Raw genomic sequence first — 17,287 nt, 5'->3', positions numbered from 1 at the left:
CTCTCACGCTGGCTGTTGGGAGGCCTGCAGTAAACCCACAACATTATGACTGCACCCTTTCTATTCCTGAGCTCTACCCATATAGCCTCACTGCATGAGTCCTCTGAAGTGTCCTTCCGCAATATGGCTGTAATATTCTCCTTAACCAGTAGTGCAACTCCCCCACCCCTTTTACATTCCCCTCTATCCTGCCTAAAACATCTAAATCCTGGAATATTTAGCTGCCAGTCCTGTCCCTCCCTCAGCCAAGTCCCTGTAATGGCAGGAACATCATAGTTCCAAGTACTAATCCAAGCTCTTGGGTTAATCTGCCTTACCTGTCATACTTCTCTCATTAAAACAAATGCACTTCAGACCACCATTCCTGCTGTGTTCAGTAACATCTCCTTGCCTGCCCTTCCTTAATGTCTTACAACCCTATTCTCTAGTTCTCCCTCAGTTATTTCACCGTCTGACATATTTATTGCTCCGGTTCCCACCCCCCTGCCACACTAGTTTAAACTCTCCTGTATGACACTAGTAAACCTCGCAGCCATAATATTTATGCCCCTCCAGTTTAGATGCAACTCGTCCTTTTTGTACAGGTCCCTCCCACCTGTTCCGGAAGAGATCCCAATGGTCCAGATTATCAGAAACCCTCCCTCCAACACCAGCTGTTTTAGCCACATGTTTAGAACATAAGAACATAAGAACTAGGAACAGGAGTAGGCCATCTGGCCCCTCGAGCCTGCTCCGCCATTCAATGAGATCATGGCTGATCTTTTGTGGACTCAGCTCCACTTTCCGCCCGAACACCATAACCCTTTATTCTTCAAAAAACCATCTATCTTTATCTTAAAAACATTTATTGAAGGAGCCTCAGCTGCTTCACTGGGCAAGGAATTCCATAGATTCACAACCCTTTGGGTGAAGAAGTTCCTCCTAAACTTAGTCCTAAATCTACTTCCCCTTATTTTGAGGCTATGTCCCCTAGTTCTGCTTTCACCCGCCAGTGGAAACAACCTGTCTGCATCTATCCTATCTATTCCCTTCATAATTTTATATGTTTCTATAAGATCCCCCCTCTTCCTTCTAAATTCCAACGAGTACAGTTCCAGTCTACTCAACCTCTCCTCGTAATCCAACCCCTTCAGGTCTGGAATTAACCTAGTGAATCTCCTCTGCACACCCTCCAGCGCCAGTACATCCTTTCTCAGGTAAGGAGACCAAAACTGAACACAATACTCCAGGTGTGGCCTCACTAACACCTTATACAATTGCAACATAACCTCCCTAGTCTTAAACTCCATCCCTCTAGCAATGAAGGACAAAATTCAATTCGCCGCCTTAATCACCTGTTGCTTCGCAAAACCAACCTTTTGCGACTCATGCACTAGCACACCCAGGTCTCTCTGCACAGCAGCATGTTTCAATATTTTATCATTTAAATAATAATCCCGTTTGCTTTTATTCCTACCAAAATGGATAACTTCACATTTGTCAACATTGTATTCCCTCTGCAGACTTTGGGTATCCTCTGCACTTTTTGCTTTACCACTCATCTTAGTGTTGTCTGCAAACTTGGACACATTGCCCTTGGTCCCCAACTCCAAATCATCTATGTAAATTGTGAACAATTGTGGGCCCAACACGGATCCCTGAGGGACACCACCAGCTACTGATTGCCAACCAGAGTGACACCCATTAATCCCCACTCTTTACTTTCTATTAATTAACCAATCCTCTATCCATGCTACTACTTTACCCTTAATGCCATGCATCTTTATCTTATGCAGCAACCTTTTGTGTGGCATCTTGTCAAAGGCTTTCTGGAAATCCAGATATGCCACATCCATTGGCTCCCTGTTATCAACTACTCTGGTAATGTCCTCAAAAAATTCCACTAAATTAGTTAGGCAAGACCTGTCCTTTATGAACCCATGCTGCGTCTGCCCAATGAGACAATTTCCATCCAGATGCCTCGCTATTTCTTCCTTGATGATAGATTCTAGCATCTTCCCTACTACCGAAGTTTAAGCTCACTGGCCTATAATTACCCGCTTTCTGCCTACCTCCTTTTTTTAAACAGTGGTGTCACGTTTGCTAATTTCTAATCTGCCGGGACCACCCCAGAGTCTAGTGAATTTTGGTAAATTATCGCTAGTGCATTTGCAATTTCCCTCGCCTTCTCTTTTAGCACTCTGGGATACATTCCATCAGGGCTTGTCTGCCTTTAGCTTGCCCATCACTACCTCCTTCGTGATAGCAATCATCTCAAGGTCCTCACCTGTCATAGCCTCATTTCTATCAGTCACTGGCATGTTATTTGTGTCTTCCACTGTGAAGACCGACCCAAAAAACTTGTTCAGTTCCTCATTTCCCATTATTGAATCTCTCTTCTCATCCTCTAAAGGACCAATATTTACCTTAGCCACTATTTTTTGTTTTATATATTTGTAGAAACTTTTACTATCTGTTTTTATATTCTGAGCAAGTTTACTCTCATAATCTATCTTACTCTTATAGCTTTCTGTTGCCCCCTAAAGGTTTCCCAATCCTCTAGTCTCCCACTAATCTTTGCCACTTTGTATGCTTTTTCCTTCAATTTGATACTCTCCCTTATTTCCTTGGATATCCACGGTCGATTTTCCCTCTTTCTACCGACCTTCCTTTTTGTTGGTATAAACCTTTGCTGAGCACTGTGAAAAATCGCTTGGAAGGTTCTCCACTGTTTCTCAACTGTTTCATCATAAAGTCTTTGCTCCCAGTCTATCTTTCCATTTCTAGTTCTACTCTTCTCTCATCCCATTGTAATCTCCTTTGTTTAAGCACAAAACACTAGTGTTTGATTCTCCCTCCTCACCCTCCACCTGCATTTTAAATTCTACCATATTTTGATCGCTCCTTCCGAGAGGATCCCTAACTATGAGATCATTAATCAATCCTGTCTGATTACACAGGACAAGATCTAGGACCGCGTGTTCCCTCGTAGGTTCCATTACATACTGTTCTAGGAAACTATCGCGGATACATTCTATAAACTCCTCCTCAAGGCTGCCTTGACCGACCTGGTTAAACCATTCAACATGTAGATTAAAATCCCCCATGATAACTGCTGTACCGTTTCTACATGCATCAGTTATTTCTTTGTTTATTGCCTGCCCCACCATAATATTACTATTTGGTGGCCTATAGACTACTCCCATCGGTGACTTTTTCGACTTACTATTCTTGATTTCCATCCAAATGGATTCAACCGTATCCTCCAAATCACCAATGTCATTCCTTACTATTGTCTGGATGTCATCCTTAAATAATAGAGCTACACCACCTCCCTTACCATCCGCTCTGTCCTTCCGAATAGTTTGATACCCTTGGATAGGGGCTGGTTTAGCTCACTGGGCTAAATTGCTGGCTTTTAAAGCAGACCAAGCAGGCCAGCAGCACCGTTCGATTCCTGTACCAGCCTCCCCGAACAGGCGACGGAATGTGGAGACTAGGGGCTTTTCACAGTAACTTCATTGAAGCCTACTCGTGACAATAAGCGATTTTCATTTTTTTTCATTTTCATGTTTAACTCGCAGTCGTGACCATCTTTTAACCATGTTTAAGTAATGGCCACTAAATCATAGTCATTCACGATGATTTGTGCCATCAACTCATTTACCTTATTCCGAATACTACGGGCATTCAGGTAAAGTACACTCATGTTGGCTTTTATAACTCTGTTTTGAATCTTAACACCTCGATCAGTAACCTCTCCTAAGTTATATTTCCTCTTTACTTTTCTCCTAATTTTCCTTGTCGTTGAACCCATATCTTCATGTAACAACCTGCCGCGTCGCTTACTATTAATGTCTTTACTTCCCGTTTTATTCGTTTTAGTATTACTGGGCCTTTTCACTGAGCTCCCCTCAGTCACTGTACTTTGTATTGTCGCCCTTTTTGATTTTTAACTATGGCTTCCCTGCCTTGCACTTACCCCCTTACTGCCTTTTGTTTCTGTCCCTGTTTTACTACCTTCCGACTTCCTGCATTGGTTACCATCCCCCTGCCACATTAGTTTAAACCCTCCCCAACAGCTCTAGCAAACACACCCCCCTAGGACATTGGTTCCTGTCCTGCCGAGGTGCAAGGGTGCAGGTTTGTACTGGTCCCACCTCCCCCAGAACCGATTCCAATGCCCCAGGAATTTGAATCCATCCCTCTTGCACCATCTCTCAAGCCACGCATTCATCCTATCTATCCTAAATATTCCTACTCTGACTAGCTCATGGCACAGGTAACAATCCTGAGATTACTACCTTTGAGGCCCTACTTTTTAGTTTAACTCCTAACTCCCTGAATTCAGCTTGTAGGACCTTGTCCCGTATTTTACCTATATCGTTGGTGCCTATGTGCACCACGCCAGCTGGCTGTTCACCCCCCCCCCCCCCCCCCCCCCCCCCAAAAGAATGTCCTGCAGCCGCTCCGAGACATCCTTGACCCTTGCACCAGGGAGGGCAACATATCATCCTGGAGTCTCGATTGCGTCCGCAGAACCGCCTGTCTAATCCCCTTACGATTGAGTCCCCTATCACCATAGCCCTGCCATTCTTGTTCCTGCCTTGCTGCGCAGCAGAGCCAGCCACGGTGCCATGAACCTGGCAACTGCTGCCTTCCCTGGTGAGCCATCTCCCTCAAAAGTACCCAAAGCGGTATATCGGTTTTGCAGGGAGATGACCGCAGGGGACACCTGAACTGCCTTCCTACTCTTGCTCTGTCTTTTGGTCACCTATTTACTATCTGCCTCAGCAACTTTCACCTGTAGTGTGACCAACTCGCTAAACGTGCTATCCATGACATCCTCAGCATCACGGATGCTCCAAAGTGAGTCCATCCGCAGCTCCAGAGCTGTCAAGCGGTCTAACAGGCGCTGCAATTGGACACACATCTTTGATGTAAAGGAGCCAGGGACAGTGGAGCTCCCATATAGCACACGAGGAGCATGACACGGGTCTGAGATCTCCTGCCATGTCTTAAACCTTGGGTTAACTTACGCAACTACAATTCCAAAATCCTACTATCTTCCTATTTCTAGCTTCAATGTCACGTTGGACAGGGCATCATCCTGAGATTACAACCCTCGAATTTCTGTTTTTTAACTTTTTACCTAACTGCCTGAACTCCTACTATAATAATAATCTTTATTGTCACAAGTAGGCTTACATGAACACTGCAATGAAGTTACTGTGAAAAGCCCCTAGTAGCCACATTCCGGCGACAGTTCGGGTACACAGGGAGCGTTCAGAATGTCCAAATTACCTAACTGCACGTCCGTTGGGACTTGTGGGAAGAAACTGGTAGATCTCTCGGTAGATCTTGTCACTTTTCCTGCTAATGTCGTTAGTACGATTATGTACCATGACCTCTAGCTGTTCACCTGCCGGTTCAGAAAAATTCTGGACTCTGGCGCTAGGGAGGCAACATACGATTGTGTGGCTCCTTCACGTCCACAGGAGCGCCTATCTGTGCTGCTGACTATAGAGATCCCCATTAACTATTGCTCTTCTGTCCTTTGCCCCTCCCTGCTTAACAACAGAGCCAACCGTGGTGCCACTGCTCTGGCTGCTGCTGCTGTTTTCCCCTGATAGGCCAGTATCCAAAATGGTATACTTGTTAGAGAGGGGGACAGTCACAGAAGATTCCTGCACTGATTGCCTGCTCTTTGTAGTTGTCACCCATCTATCATCTTGCATCTTGGGTGTAACCACGTCTCTAAAACTCCTGAATATGACACTTTCTGCCACCTGCATGCTCCTAAGTGCATCCAATTGAGGTTCTGAGGAGCTAACATCGTGTGCACATCCTGCAGATGTAGTTGTTCGGAATGCTGGAGGCTTCACGGACCTCCCACATCTCACAAGTGAAGCATTTTACCCCTCTAACTGCCATTTCTAGAACTAATTAATAAATAAATTAAAATATATATACTTACTAAATGAAGGTAAGTTTCAGTTAACTATATGTTTCCTAATACTAGATTTATACAATAAATGTAAAATGCTAAATACAGTAATCTCCTTCCTCTGGTTTAGATGTCCCTCTCATTATTAAGTAAGTAATTAATTATGTTTCATTTCCTGTGATGTCACTTTTCAGTGTTTTTCACCCGAAGTCAGTCACTCTGTGTACTCACCAGCTGAAACCACCCAACGACTCTGATCCCAGTCAGCTGCACTCTTTGTAAACTCCCAGCTCCCCTCATGCTCTTTGAGAGGATGTAGAAAATGGAACGAGCACCTTGCTTCCTCCTCACCGAACTCTCTCACCCACCAAACTCCCACTTTAGCACTCTAATGCAGCCTGAGGTCAGCACTCCAGTGCAACCAAGTCAGCACTGTAAGATGGCTCACTTTTATACCGTCTGACTTTAGCCTCTGAAAACTAGCTTAATCCAGTTATCTAATTAACGAGTTGCAGCTGCAAGCAGAGCATGAGTGAACTCTTTTTTAAAACCCACCTTCTTCCAACCCAAACACATCAAGTGCGGAGGGGGGCGGGCAAGGCGGAGGACCTCCTCGTCAACTTGCTCCTGGGCCTAGCCAAACTTGCCATTTATAGGTCCAGGCAGCGGGCGACCGAGGGGGTCGTCCAGCATGACTGCTTGCCCATCTTCCGCGGCCTCGTTCGCGACCAGGTGTCCCTGGAGAGGGAGCATGCGGTGTCTACGGGCACACTCGAGGCCTTCCGTGCTCGGTGGGCACCACAGGGGTTGGATTGCCTTATCGACCCCGATTTTTACGCTTTAATTTGACGGGTTTTTAATAAGTTTTTGTTTCCTTTCTCGTTCTTTTGGGCTGTGCTCTACTCGTCGTTTTGGGGCACTCCCCTCTTTTGTTTTCTCCATCAGTTACTTTATGTTTTTTTGTTTGGTTTTCACACCCAGCTTCATGCCAGTGCCAGTGGCCGATGCTGGCCTAATCCTGCACGTCTAGATAAAGGTGCAGGTCACTGATTCACGAAAAACACAAAAAAAACAAAAAAAATAATAAACAAAACACATACACAAAAACATAAAGTAGAGTAGAGAGACCCTATAAAAGGTCCAACCCAAACAGCAAATTTTAAGCTAATTTACTGAATAGAAAGACTAGACTTTAGATAGAAATTAACCCTTAATTAACCTTTAATTTCCCTCAGTCACCAAACTTCCACTTTAGCACTCTAACGCAGCCCGAAGTCAGCACTCTAGTGCAAAAACAACTCGTTAGTACGATTATGTACCAGGACCTCTGGCTGTTCACCCTACCCCTTCAGAATGGCCCCTGCCCGTCCAGAAAAATCCTGGATTCTGGCACCAGGGAGGCAACATACCATTGTGTGGCCTCCTTCACACCCAAAACTAATTGGGGAAAGATTAAGAAATTATTCTTCAGTATATAAGAACTGGTTTACACCGGTGTAAGGCATGGAAAAGGGGAGGCTGTGTCTGTGCTCTTGTGAATAAACCTGTGTTAAGGAAAAGACTGGCTCCAGATTTGTCATTTACTGAATATATGAACAGTGACTTTAAGAATCTGTGCAGGTATCTTATCCCAGTGACCCTTTAGAGTAAGTAATCGCAGGTGGCCCAAAGCTGAATCTGATCTTATTCTTGCCTTATTGGAAAACCCAGGGGCGTAGACATAAGTGTTACTAGCAGTTTCCTCCACCCCAGATGCGCGAAAGCCAAATTTTTGTACTCGTGACTGTAGAGACGTCCCTACATAACGTGTTTAGAAGATATTTGCTAAAAAGATGCAAGGAGACGCTGCTGAAAGATTGCTCGAGATTGTGTGAGGAGAAAGAACGATAGTGAAAGTAACCGTATTACAGTAAATGATGTAGTACCTGTCTACATTGATTCAATCACAAAATATCAGGTTTAGAATTATGCAGGAAAATATTGTTTTTCACTGTTCTAGTGTTTGTCACTTAAAATGCAAATGACATGTATTCCTATTCATTTTGCTTATTTAAAGATTTCCAAAGCTGTTTTTTATATTCAAATTAGTGGGTTGCTAGGGATTTATATAAAATCCTGGAAAACATCATCAAATATCCAAAGAGCAGCAAACAAATCAAATTATTTTATTTGTGTACAGCAATGGATAAGAAAAATTGTCAATTCCGATGGCAACAGTTAAGACTCTGGGAATCTTCATCTAATATCCTAGGATCTGAGGACCTCAGCTTGGAATCTTGTGTCCTATACAGTAAAATTTCCTTTCCTGCTCTCTACCGGGACAACTTTCTTCAAATATCCAGATACACATTACGAATGTAATTCAAAAGCAAAATACACATATTTCTTGTGATCTCTCCTGAAAGTGGTGACACATGATGGGATTGTGACTACTGGTTTGAGACCCCTTTGATAGCTTCCCTAAGTGATAACTAATACTTAAGCCTAGATAGTGAATGTTGGTAAAGTATCGGACTATGAGGAGTCCAACCTTATTGATTTTGACTGTTGGACACAGGCACTTTTTAGCAGCGATCGCAGATTGTGATTGGAGCAAGGAACCTGTGTATTAACGAATCACCCATGCTGTTGGAATGTCACGTGATTTGTAGTGACATCAGCAGAGTGTTTGAGTGGGCTTCAGTTCCCCATCTTTGTTTGTATGAACAGCATCTCCGAATAAGCCTCGCATCATGTTTGTAAAAAATGCAGGTGGGTCTCACCTCCAAACTGTTTCTCTTAGAGGAACATTGAGAGTAAAACAGAAACCTGCATGCTTTCTTTTCAGCCAACTTTTGCTGACTGGGGATCAGACTTGAGATATCCCTAACCTGCATTGTCTTGGTTTTGTACCGACCAATGTAAGTTATAAACAATTCTGAGTGTGGGTGTGTGTGTGTGGATCTGAGTTAGGTGATTGAATATTTGTGTATCAAAGAATGATTACAGCAATAAATATAAGGAGAATTTTACTGTCATTTTGATATTTATATACTTATTAAATCTGTTTCAGGTGCTGAGGCAGAAGATCTTCTGGAGGAATTGATATGTAATCTAGTACATCTCATTATTGAATTGCCTTTGTTGTAAGTTTTGTTTAATATACCATTTAGCTTGCGTTGTATAGTTTTCCTGACATGTATTTAATATGTAATAGCTTCAATTTCAGTACGATTTAATCTGCCTCCTTTTCTCAATTTAGAGAGGTGAATGTGGTGGAACATTGGGTTAGTTAGTGCTTTTGTCCCCAGGATTTGGGTTCAAGTCCAACCTAGTGTAATGTAATTAAAATCTCCTGTATCTGTTTGTTATGGAAGTTGTTTTGGAATACTAAACTTAGAACGCCTCGCTCCTATTCAACTCTATGTGCTCCACAATGGTGGACGATATATGTGCAGAGAATCCCTTAACCTCCAGAAACACCGTGTCCAATCTCCATGGGAGTCGTTGAGATGGGTCCAGTTCCAACATCAGGTCCACGAAATGTGGTGCATATTCCGAGATAGCATTCACCGAGTACCCTGCCCCCTTCACCCCAGGAAAAAGAGACCTACCCACCATAAAGAAGTCAATCAGGGAGTAGACCCAATGGACCCGGGAAAATAAGGAAAACTCCTTCTCCCTCGGATACATAAATATCCTCGGGTCTACAAGCCAGATATACCACACCAAATCGCACGTTTCTTTTGTACAAGGTGGCCTTGGCCTTGTTGAATTCCGCACGTCTTCTAGCCAGATCTTCTTCCATGTCTTGATATATCCTGACAGTGTGGCCCTCCCATCTAAAGTCTCAATGGTTCTTGCCCTTCATCAGGACCCGTTCCTTGTCTTGATACCTGTAGAATCTGATGATGATCATCCTTGGTGGTTCCCCAGACCAGGGCTTCTGTCGTAGCAACCGATCGGCCCCATCCAACTCGGGAGGGGATGGTAATCTCCCCTCCCCCACCATCTTCCCAAACATCTTGGACACAGTCTGTGGGATTTGGGCCCTCCAGACCCTCCGGCAGCCCAACGATTCTTTAAATTTCGCCGTCTGGAGAGGTTTTCCAGATCGTCCACCTTGGCCTTCAATGCTTTATGCCCTTCAGGGAAACAATCTGATCACTCTGGTCCAAGAGTGCCACCTCCACCTTGTGTATCACTGCACCGTACTCTTTTACCTTCCGATCCATCTTCCCCAAGCCTGCATGAATCCCCATTCAATTGCTTTATCAAGGTCCTCAGAGACCTTCTGCCGTTGCATTTTGAACTCCTCCACACAGAAGTTTGCTTCCATCTCGGCCGTCCATGGAGAGGATAAAGTCGCAGCAGGGTCTCCTGCCAAAGATGGCTTGCATGGCTTCTGAATCCGACGACAATTCTTTGCCCCACTGCTGCCTTGTGTTAGATTTTCTGGGCATTATTTTTATTTGGGGACCTTATCCTTTCAAAGTTCTCAAATTGCCTGAAACATCATCCATAATCTGGGTGAAAAGTACCATAAACTAAGTACCTTGACAGGAGCACCACGTGTGCAACTTCTCACCATATAGTCGCCAATGGAAGTTTGTCGATTGGCAGTGTCACACAGGATAGTTTGTGTGCGATTGACTCAGTAGATTGCGTTCTTATTAGGTCAGGACTGAGAAAGTGATGGACTGAAAAAAAAAAAAAGATTTTTAAAAAGTTGTGTAAAGGCCTGGAATTTCTCTTCTCAGGAAGAAAGATCACTGTGAGTTGCCTCCAGCTCAAAGCTGTCAATAATATTTTGGCAAGTTGCAAAGTTCTGTTTTGTGTCTATGAGGTGTGTAGTGTGAGTATACACATTTTTCGGGAGGGCAGAGGACAATAAAAGACAGTACAGACATCAGCAAATCTTTTCTCAATCTACATTTACAAGCTCAAATCATTTTCTTCCAACTGTCAGCAACGACTGTTTCCAGATTAATTACAAGAAATAAGAGTAGTTTCAGAATAAATTTCTTTGTACTGTACCTCAAATATATGCTTTAAATTAACTGAAATGCTAGGAAAAAAAAAACTTGTTGGAGAAACTGAGCACGCAGGGCAGCATCTGTGGGAAGAAACAGAGTTAACGTGTCAGGTCAATGTTTTAACATCAACTACTTCCTGTGGTAATGAATACCACAGACTCACCACACTTTGGGTGAAGAAATGTCTCCTTATATCTGTCCGAAATGGTTTACCCTGAATCCTCAGACTGTGACCCTGGTTCTGGGGACACCCATCATTTTTTTTTCAATAAACGTTTTATTGAGGCATTTTTTGGTCTTATAACAACACAATAAACATGAAACTATAAACATAGTGCAAAAGCCGCCTCCCTCCCTTACAGGTCCCACCTTTATTAACCCCCTACTTTAAGCTAAACTAACCCCCTCCCCTTCTGCTGACGATTAATTTTCCGCGAAGAAGTAGACGAACGGTTGCCACCTCCGGGCGAACCCTAACAGTGACCCTCTCAAGGTAAACTTGATTTTCTCCAAACAGAGAAAACTAGCCATGTCCGAGAGCCAGGTCTCCGACTTTGGGGGCTTTGAGCCCCTCCAAGCTAATAATATCTGTCTCCGGGCTACCAGGGAAGCAACGGCCAGAATGCCTGTGTCTCTCTCTCCTCCTGGATTCCCGGGTCTTTCGACACCCTGAAAATCGCCACCTCTGGACTCAGCGCCACCCTTGTTTTTAACACCGTGGACATGAGGGGCGTGATTCTCCGAGTCCCGCGGTGGGCCAGAGAATCACCGCAAATGCACCACGATGCTCCGATGCCGGCGAGCAATTCTCCGAGGTGCAGAGAACTGGCGCCATTTGTGCTGGCGCGTTTGACGCAGCGCCGGCCGCGGGCCGCTGGAATTGGTGCCGATTCTCGGCCCGGATGGGCTGAGCGGCCGCGCGGATATGGCAGAGTCCCACCGGCACCGCTCACCCCTGGTTGCTGACGGCGGGAACTCTGTGCGAAGGGTCGGGGTTGCCGCCTGTGGGGCGGGGAAAAGCACTCCTTCACAGAGGGTGCGGGGGGGGGTTCCGATGGAGTCTGGCCTGCAATCGCGGCCCACCTATCGGCGGGCTGGCCTCTTTTCCCCCCTCCCCGGATCTACTTAGTTGCACAGCTGGCCTCTGAACCCTCGAACATTCCAGGTAATCAGCCTAGTTGGGGGGCTCATTGCCCCTCCCTTTGCCGATCAGCCATCCCCTTTTTTGGGCCTGCCTCCAGCCCATGCTCCTCGCTTCCACCGGTCCGCCCCATGGCAGCCTATGCCCCCAGCCTCCTCTCTGTCCCTTGGCCCAAGTCCCTCCCTCGTCAGCAGAACATTTACCCCCCCTCCCACCCCAGTAACAACACTGTAACCCAGCCCCTTTGATAAACCGAACATATGCACACCCCCCCAATGCGCGTCCGTGAGCTAGTCTTTCCAGCTAGCTGGTGGCCCCCATCACTGGCGCCTGATAGTCTCCCACCTATTGTTCCCCCCAAAGCTCCTCCTCCCCCCCACCCCACCCCCATACAAACATACTCCAACATCAAACAATCCCCACACAATTGCCCGAGAGAAAAACACCGAAATCTAAACTAGCACATCTCCATCCCCCAACAGTGCAAATGAAAACCTTAACTCACTCTGCTCTGCCACTGATCCCAAATCAATATAGAATGCATTACAAACAGCTTCCATAAAACAAGAAACTTTAAAAAAAAAAGAACAGCGAAACAAAAAAAGAACCATGAACGTTGCAGCAAAGTTCAAAAGTTCTCAGTCCACCACCAGTCCTTTCCTTTTCACGAAGTCCAGCGCGTCCTCAGGCGACTTTAAATAAAAGTGCTGTTCCTCGTACGTGACCCAGAGACGTGCTGGATATAACAGTCCGAACTTCACCTTTTTCTCAAAAAGGATCGACCTAATCTGGTTGAAGCCTGCTCTTCTCCTGGCCACCTCCATACTCGGGTCTTAGTACACCCGCAGGATACTATTGTCCTAATTACAGCTCCGTGTCCGCTTGGCCCATTGTAGAATGCGCTCCTTATCCAAGTACCTGTGGAATCTCACCACCATTGCCCTCGGGGGGTGGGGGGGGGGGGGGGTTTCTTGTTCCCGGTTTTCTCGCGAGTGCTCTGTGAGCCCTGTCCACCTCCAAGGGTCGGTAGAATGCCCCATCCCCCAGCAGCTTCTCAAACATACTTGTATGCCCCAGTGTCCGCTCCTTCGGACCCCTCCGGGAGCCCAACGATTCTCAAGTTCTGCCCGTGGGACCTATTTTCTAGGTCCTCCACTTTCTCCAGGAGCTTGTTCTGCTGGTCTCTCAGCATCCCCACCTCCAACTCCACCGCAGTTTGATGTTCCTCCTGCTCAGCCAGCTCCTTCTCCACCTTCTCAATCGCGTCCAATCTAAGCTCCAGCCGCTCAATCGACTCTTTTATCGGGTCCGAGCAGTCCCGTTTCTGCTTAGCAAAGCCTTCCTGAATAACTTGCATCAGCTGCTCCATTGACCGCTGGGTTGACAAAGCAGAGGTCCGGTCCTCCGCCATGCTGTCTCCCGCTGCAGCTTCAGCCCAAGCCTTCTCTATCTTTCTGTTTCTGCTTTTATGAGCACTTCTAATGCTTCTCGCCATGCACCGATGTGGGAATTCAGTGCACAATTGCCTCCGTCTTCAGTTTTACAGTTCAAGTCCAGTAGAAAATCGGGGGAAAAGATCCAAATGTCCGACCAGAGCGGGAGCCACCAAATGTGCAACTTACTCCTTCATAGCCGCCACCGGAAGTCGATATACCCATCATTGGTAACATCTTACCTGCATTTACCCTGTCTAGTCCCTTTAAAATTTTATAAGTCTCTGAGATTCCCCCCTCATTCTTCTGAACTCCAGCGATGACAATTGCAACCTAGTCAATCTCTCCTCATATGTCAGTCCTGCCATCCCTGGAATCAGTCTGGTAAACCTTCGCTGCACTCCCTCGAGAGCAAGAACATCGTTCCTCAGAGAAGGAGATCAAAACTGCACACAATACTCCAGGTGTGGCCTCACCAAGGCATTGTATAATTGCAGCAACACATCCCTGCTTCTATACTCAAAACCTCTTGCAATGAAGACCAACATACCATTAGCCTTCTTTACCGTCTGCTGCACCTGCATGCGTACCTTCAGCGACTGTTGTACAAGGACACCCAGAACCCGCTGCACACTCCCCTCTCCCAATTTACAACCATTCAGGTAGATCTGCCTTCCTGTTTTTGCTTCCAAACTGAATAACCTCACCTGCCATCGACTTGCCCACTCGCCCATCCTGTCCACATCATGTTGTAGGATCCCTGCATCCTCGTCACAATTCACCCTCCCCCTAATTTGGTATCATCTGCAAACTTTGAGATGTTACATTTTGTTCCCTCATCCAAATCATTAATATATATTGTGAATAGCTGGGGTCCCAGCACCGATCCTTGTGGTACCCCACTGGTTCCTGCCTGCCATTTGGAAAAGGACCCATTAATCCCTACTTTTTGTTTTCTCTCTGCCAACCAGTTTTCTATCCACCTCAATACATTTCCCCCAATCCCATGCACTTAAATTTTGCACAATAATCTCTTATGCGGGACTTTGTCAACCGCCTTCTGAAAGTCCAAATATACAACATCGACTGGCTCCCCCTTGTCAACCTCACGATGCTCCACTTCTCCAGCTTCCACCCTAAACACATTAAAGTAGCCATCCCCTATGGACAAGTCCTCTGTATACACAGGATCTGCTCAGACGAGGAGGAGCGGAACAGCCATCTACAGACGCTGAAAGATGCCCTCGTACGAACGGGATATGGCGCTCGACTCGATCGACAGTTCCAACGCGTCACAGCAAAAAACCGCACCAACCTCCTCAGAAGACAAACACGGGACACAAGCGACAGAGTACCCTTTGTCGTCCAGTACTTCCCCGGAGCGGAGAAACTACGACATCTTCTTCGCAGCCTTCAACATGTCATCGATGAAGATGACCATCTTGCCAAGATCATCCCCACACCCCCACTACTTGCCTTCAAACAACCGCGCAATCCCAAACAAACCATTGTTTGCAGCAACTATTCAGCCTTCAGAACAGCGACCAGACACCACACAACCCTGCCAAGGCAATCTCTGCAAGATGTGCCACATCATTGACATGGATACCAACATTCCACGTGAGAACACTACCCACCAGATACGCGATACATACTCGTGCGACTCGGCCAACGTTATCTACCTCATAAGCTGCAGGGAAGGATGTCCCAGAGCGTGGTTCATTGGTGAGACCATGCAGGCGCTGCGACAACGAATGAACGGACATCGCGCGACAGTTGCCAGGCAGGAATGTTCCCTTCCAGTCGGGGAACACTTCAGCAGTCAAGGGCATTCAGCCTCTGATCTCCAGGTAAGCGTTCTCCAAGACGATCTTCAGGACGCGTGAACGTGCAGAATCGCCGAACAGAAACTTATAGCCAAGTTCCACACACGAGTGCGGCCTCAACCGGGACCTTGGATTCATGTCGCATTACATTCACCCCCCCCACCATCTGGACTGGGATTGCGAAATCCTACCAACTGTCCTGTCTTGAGACAATTCACACCTCTTTAACCTGGGGTTACCCCTATCTCTGGATCTGTAAAGACTTAATTACCTGCAAATGCTCACATTCAAAGCATTGTTGTGCATCATTGACTTTGTCTATATATATATGTTTCTGGAACATACCTCTTCATTCTCCTGAGGAAAGAGCAGTGCTCCGAAAGCTAGTGATTTGAAACAAACCTGTTGGACTTTGACCTGGTGTTGTAAGACTTTCTTACTGTGCTCACCCCAGTCCAACGCCAGCATCTCCACATTAAAACTTTCCAGTATTGCAATGTTCTCTTTAATGCTGTCTTCCCCCCCCCCCCCCATTTCTTTTTTTAACCTAACTTTCCTGAACAAATTGTATCCTAGAATATTTAACACCCAGTTCTGCCCTTTGAGCCAAATAGCTGTTAATGCCACAACATCCTATTTCCATGTGGCTATCATGCTGCAACTCACTAACCTTATTTCCAACAGTCTGCGCATTCACATGCATGCACAGTAACCCTGAATTGGACTTGGTTCATTTCCCTTTTACAGTGAATGTGCCCACACTGTACTATTTTCTTTTTAAAAATATTTTTTTGAAGCATTTATATTATAATTTTAACAACAAGATAACACAATCTACAACACACACCAAACCAACAGCAAAACCCAGCCAACATGGCTTACATTAATGATTCCTCAATCTCAATTCACCAATGCCTCCTCTTTTCTAAACCCCACCCCCGTTGCTGAGAGCTTAATTTTTCCCAAAGAAGTCAATAAACGGCTGCCACCTCCTGGCAAAGTCTAACATCAATCCCCTCAGGGCGAACTTGATCTTCTCCAGCCAGATACCCAGCCATGTCACTCGCCCACACCCCCGACTTCGGGGGCTCCGAGTCCCTCCATGTCAATAAAATCGATCTCCAGGCTACCACGGAGGGAAAGGCCAAGACGTCGGCGTCTCTCGCACCCTGGACTCCGGTCCTCTGACCCACCAAACATCACCACCTCTGGACTCGGAACCACCCTTACCTTCAATTCCTCCAACATGACGTCAGCAAACCCGTGCCAGAATCCCCTAAGCTTCGGACAAGCACACAACATATGGACACGATCCGCACACCACCCACACCTATTCTTCCCGCCTTCAAAAAGCTTGCTCATCGCCCATAGTCATATGTGCCCTGTGTATCACTTTAAATTGTATCAGGCTAAGCCTGGCACATGACGAGGATGCATTGACTCGCCTCAGGGCATCCTCCCACAAACCAGCCACTAGCTCTTCCTCCCACTTTCGCTTCACCTCCCCATTCCATCAGCTCCTTATAAATCTCCGATACCTTCCGCTCCCCCACTCCAGTTTTCGGCACTTCCTTATCTTGTAGCTCCTGGGGTGGTAGGTGTGGGAAAGTTGGTACCTGCCTCATCACAAAGTTCCTCACCATCAGGTAGTGGAACCCATTCCCACCAGTCAGCTCAAACTCCTCCAACTCATCCAAACACGGAAAGCTGCTGTCGATAAACAAATCCCCAAACCGCTCGATCCCCAACCGCTGCCACCCCTGGAGCCCCCCCATCCAATCCCCCCCGGAAAAAGCCGGATGATTACCACAGACCCCCCCCCTGAAAAAGCTGGTGATTACCACAGATCGGTGCCCACACCGAGCTCCCTCCAGCCCCATGTGCTGCCTCCACTGTCCCCCACATCCTCAGGGCAACCACTACTACTGGGCTTGAGGAGTACCTGC

At 46.3% G+C, this 17,287-nt stretch overlaps 1 protein-coding gene across 4 annotated transcripts in view; it reads left to right on the top strand.

The window, feature by feature from the left end:
• The window catches only part of dym (dymeclin), a 536,995-nt gene that overhangs the window by 95,536 nt on the left and 424,172 nt on the right, over positions 1 to 17,287 (top strand). For all 4 annotated transcript variants that reach the window (XM_038790496.1, XM_038790499.1, XM_038790497.1 and 1 more), the window contains exon 6: positions 8,979 to 9,051. In XM_038790496.1, the coding sequence (XP_038646424.1) occupies positions 8,979 to 9,051 (73 nt within the window). The remainder of the gene's footprint in view (positions 1 to 8,978; positions 9,052 to 17,287) is intronic.

This window comes from Scyliorhinus canicula, chromosome 3, assembly GCF_902713615.1.
Source record: "Scyliorhinus canicula chromosome 3, sScyCan1.1, whole genome shotgun sequence".
NCBI classification, from domain to species: Eukaryota; Metazoa; Chordata; class Chondrichthyes; order Carcharhiniformes; family Scyliorhinidae; genus Scyliorhinus; species Scyliorhinus canicula.
This window is presented reverse-complemented; position numbering and strand designations above follow the sequence as displayed.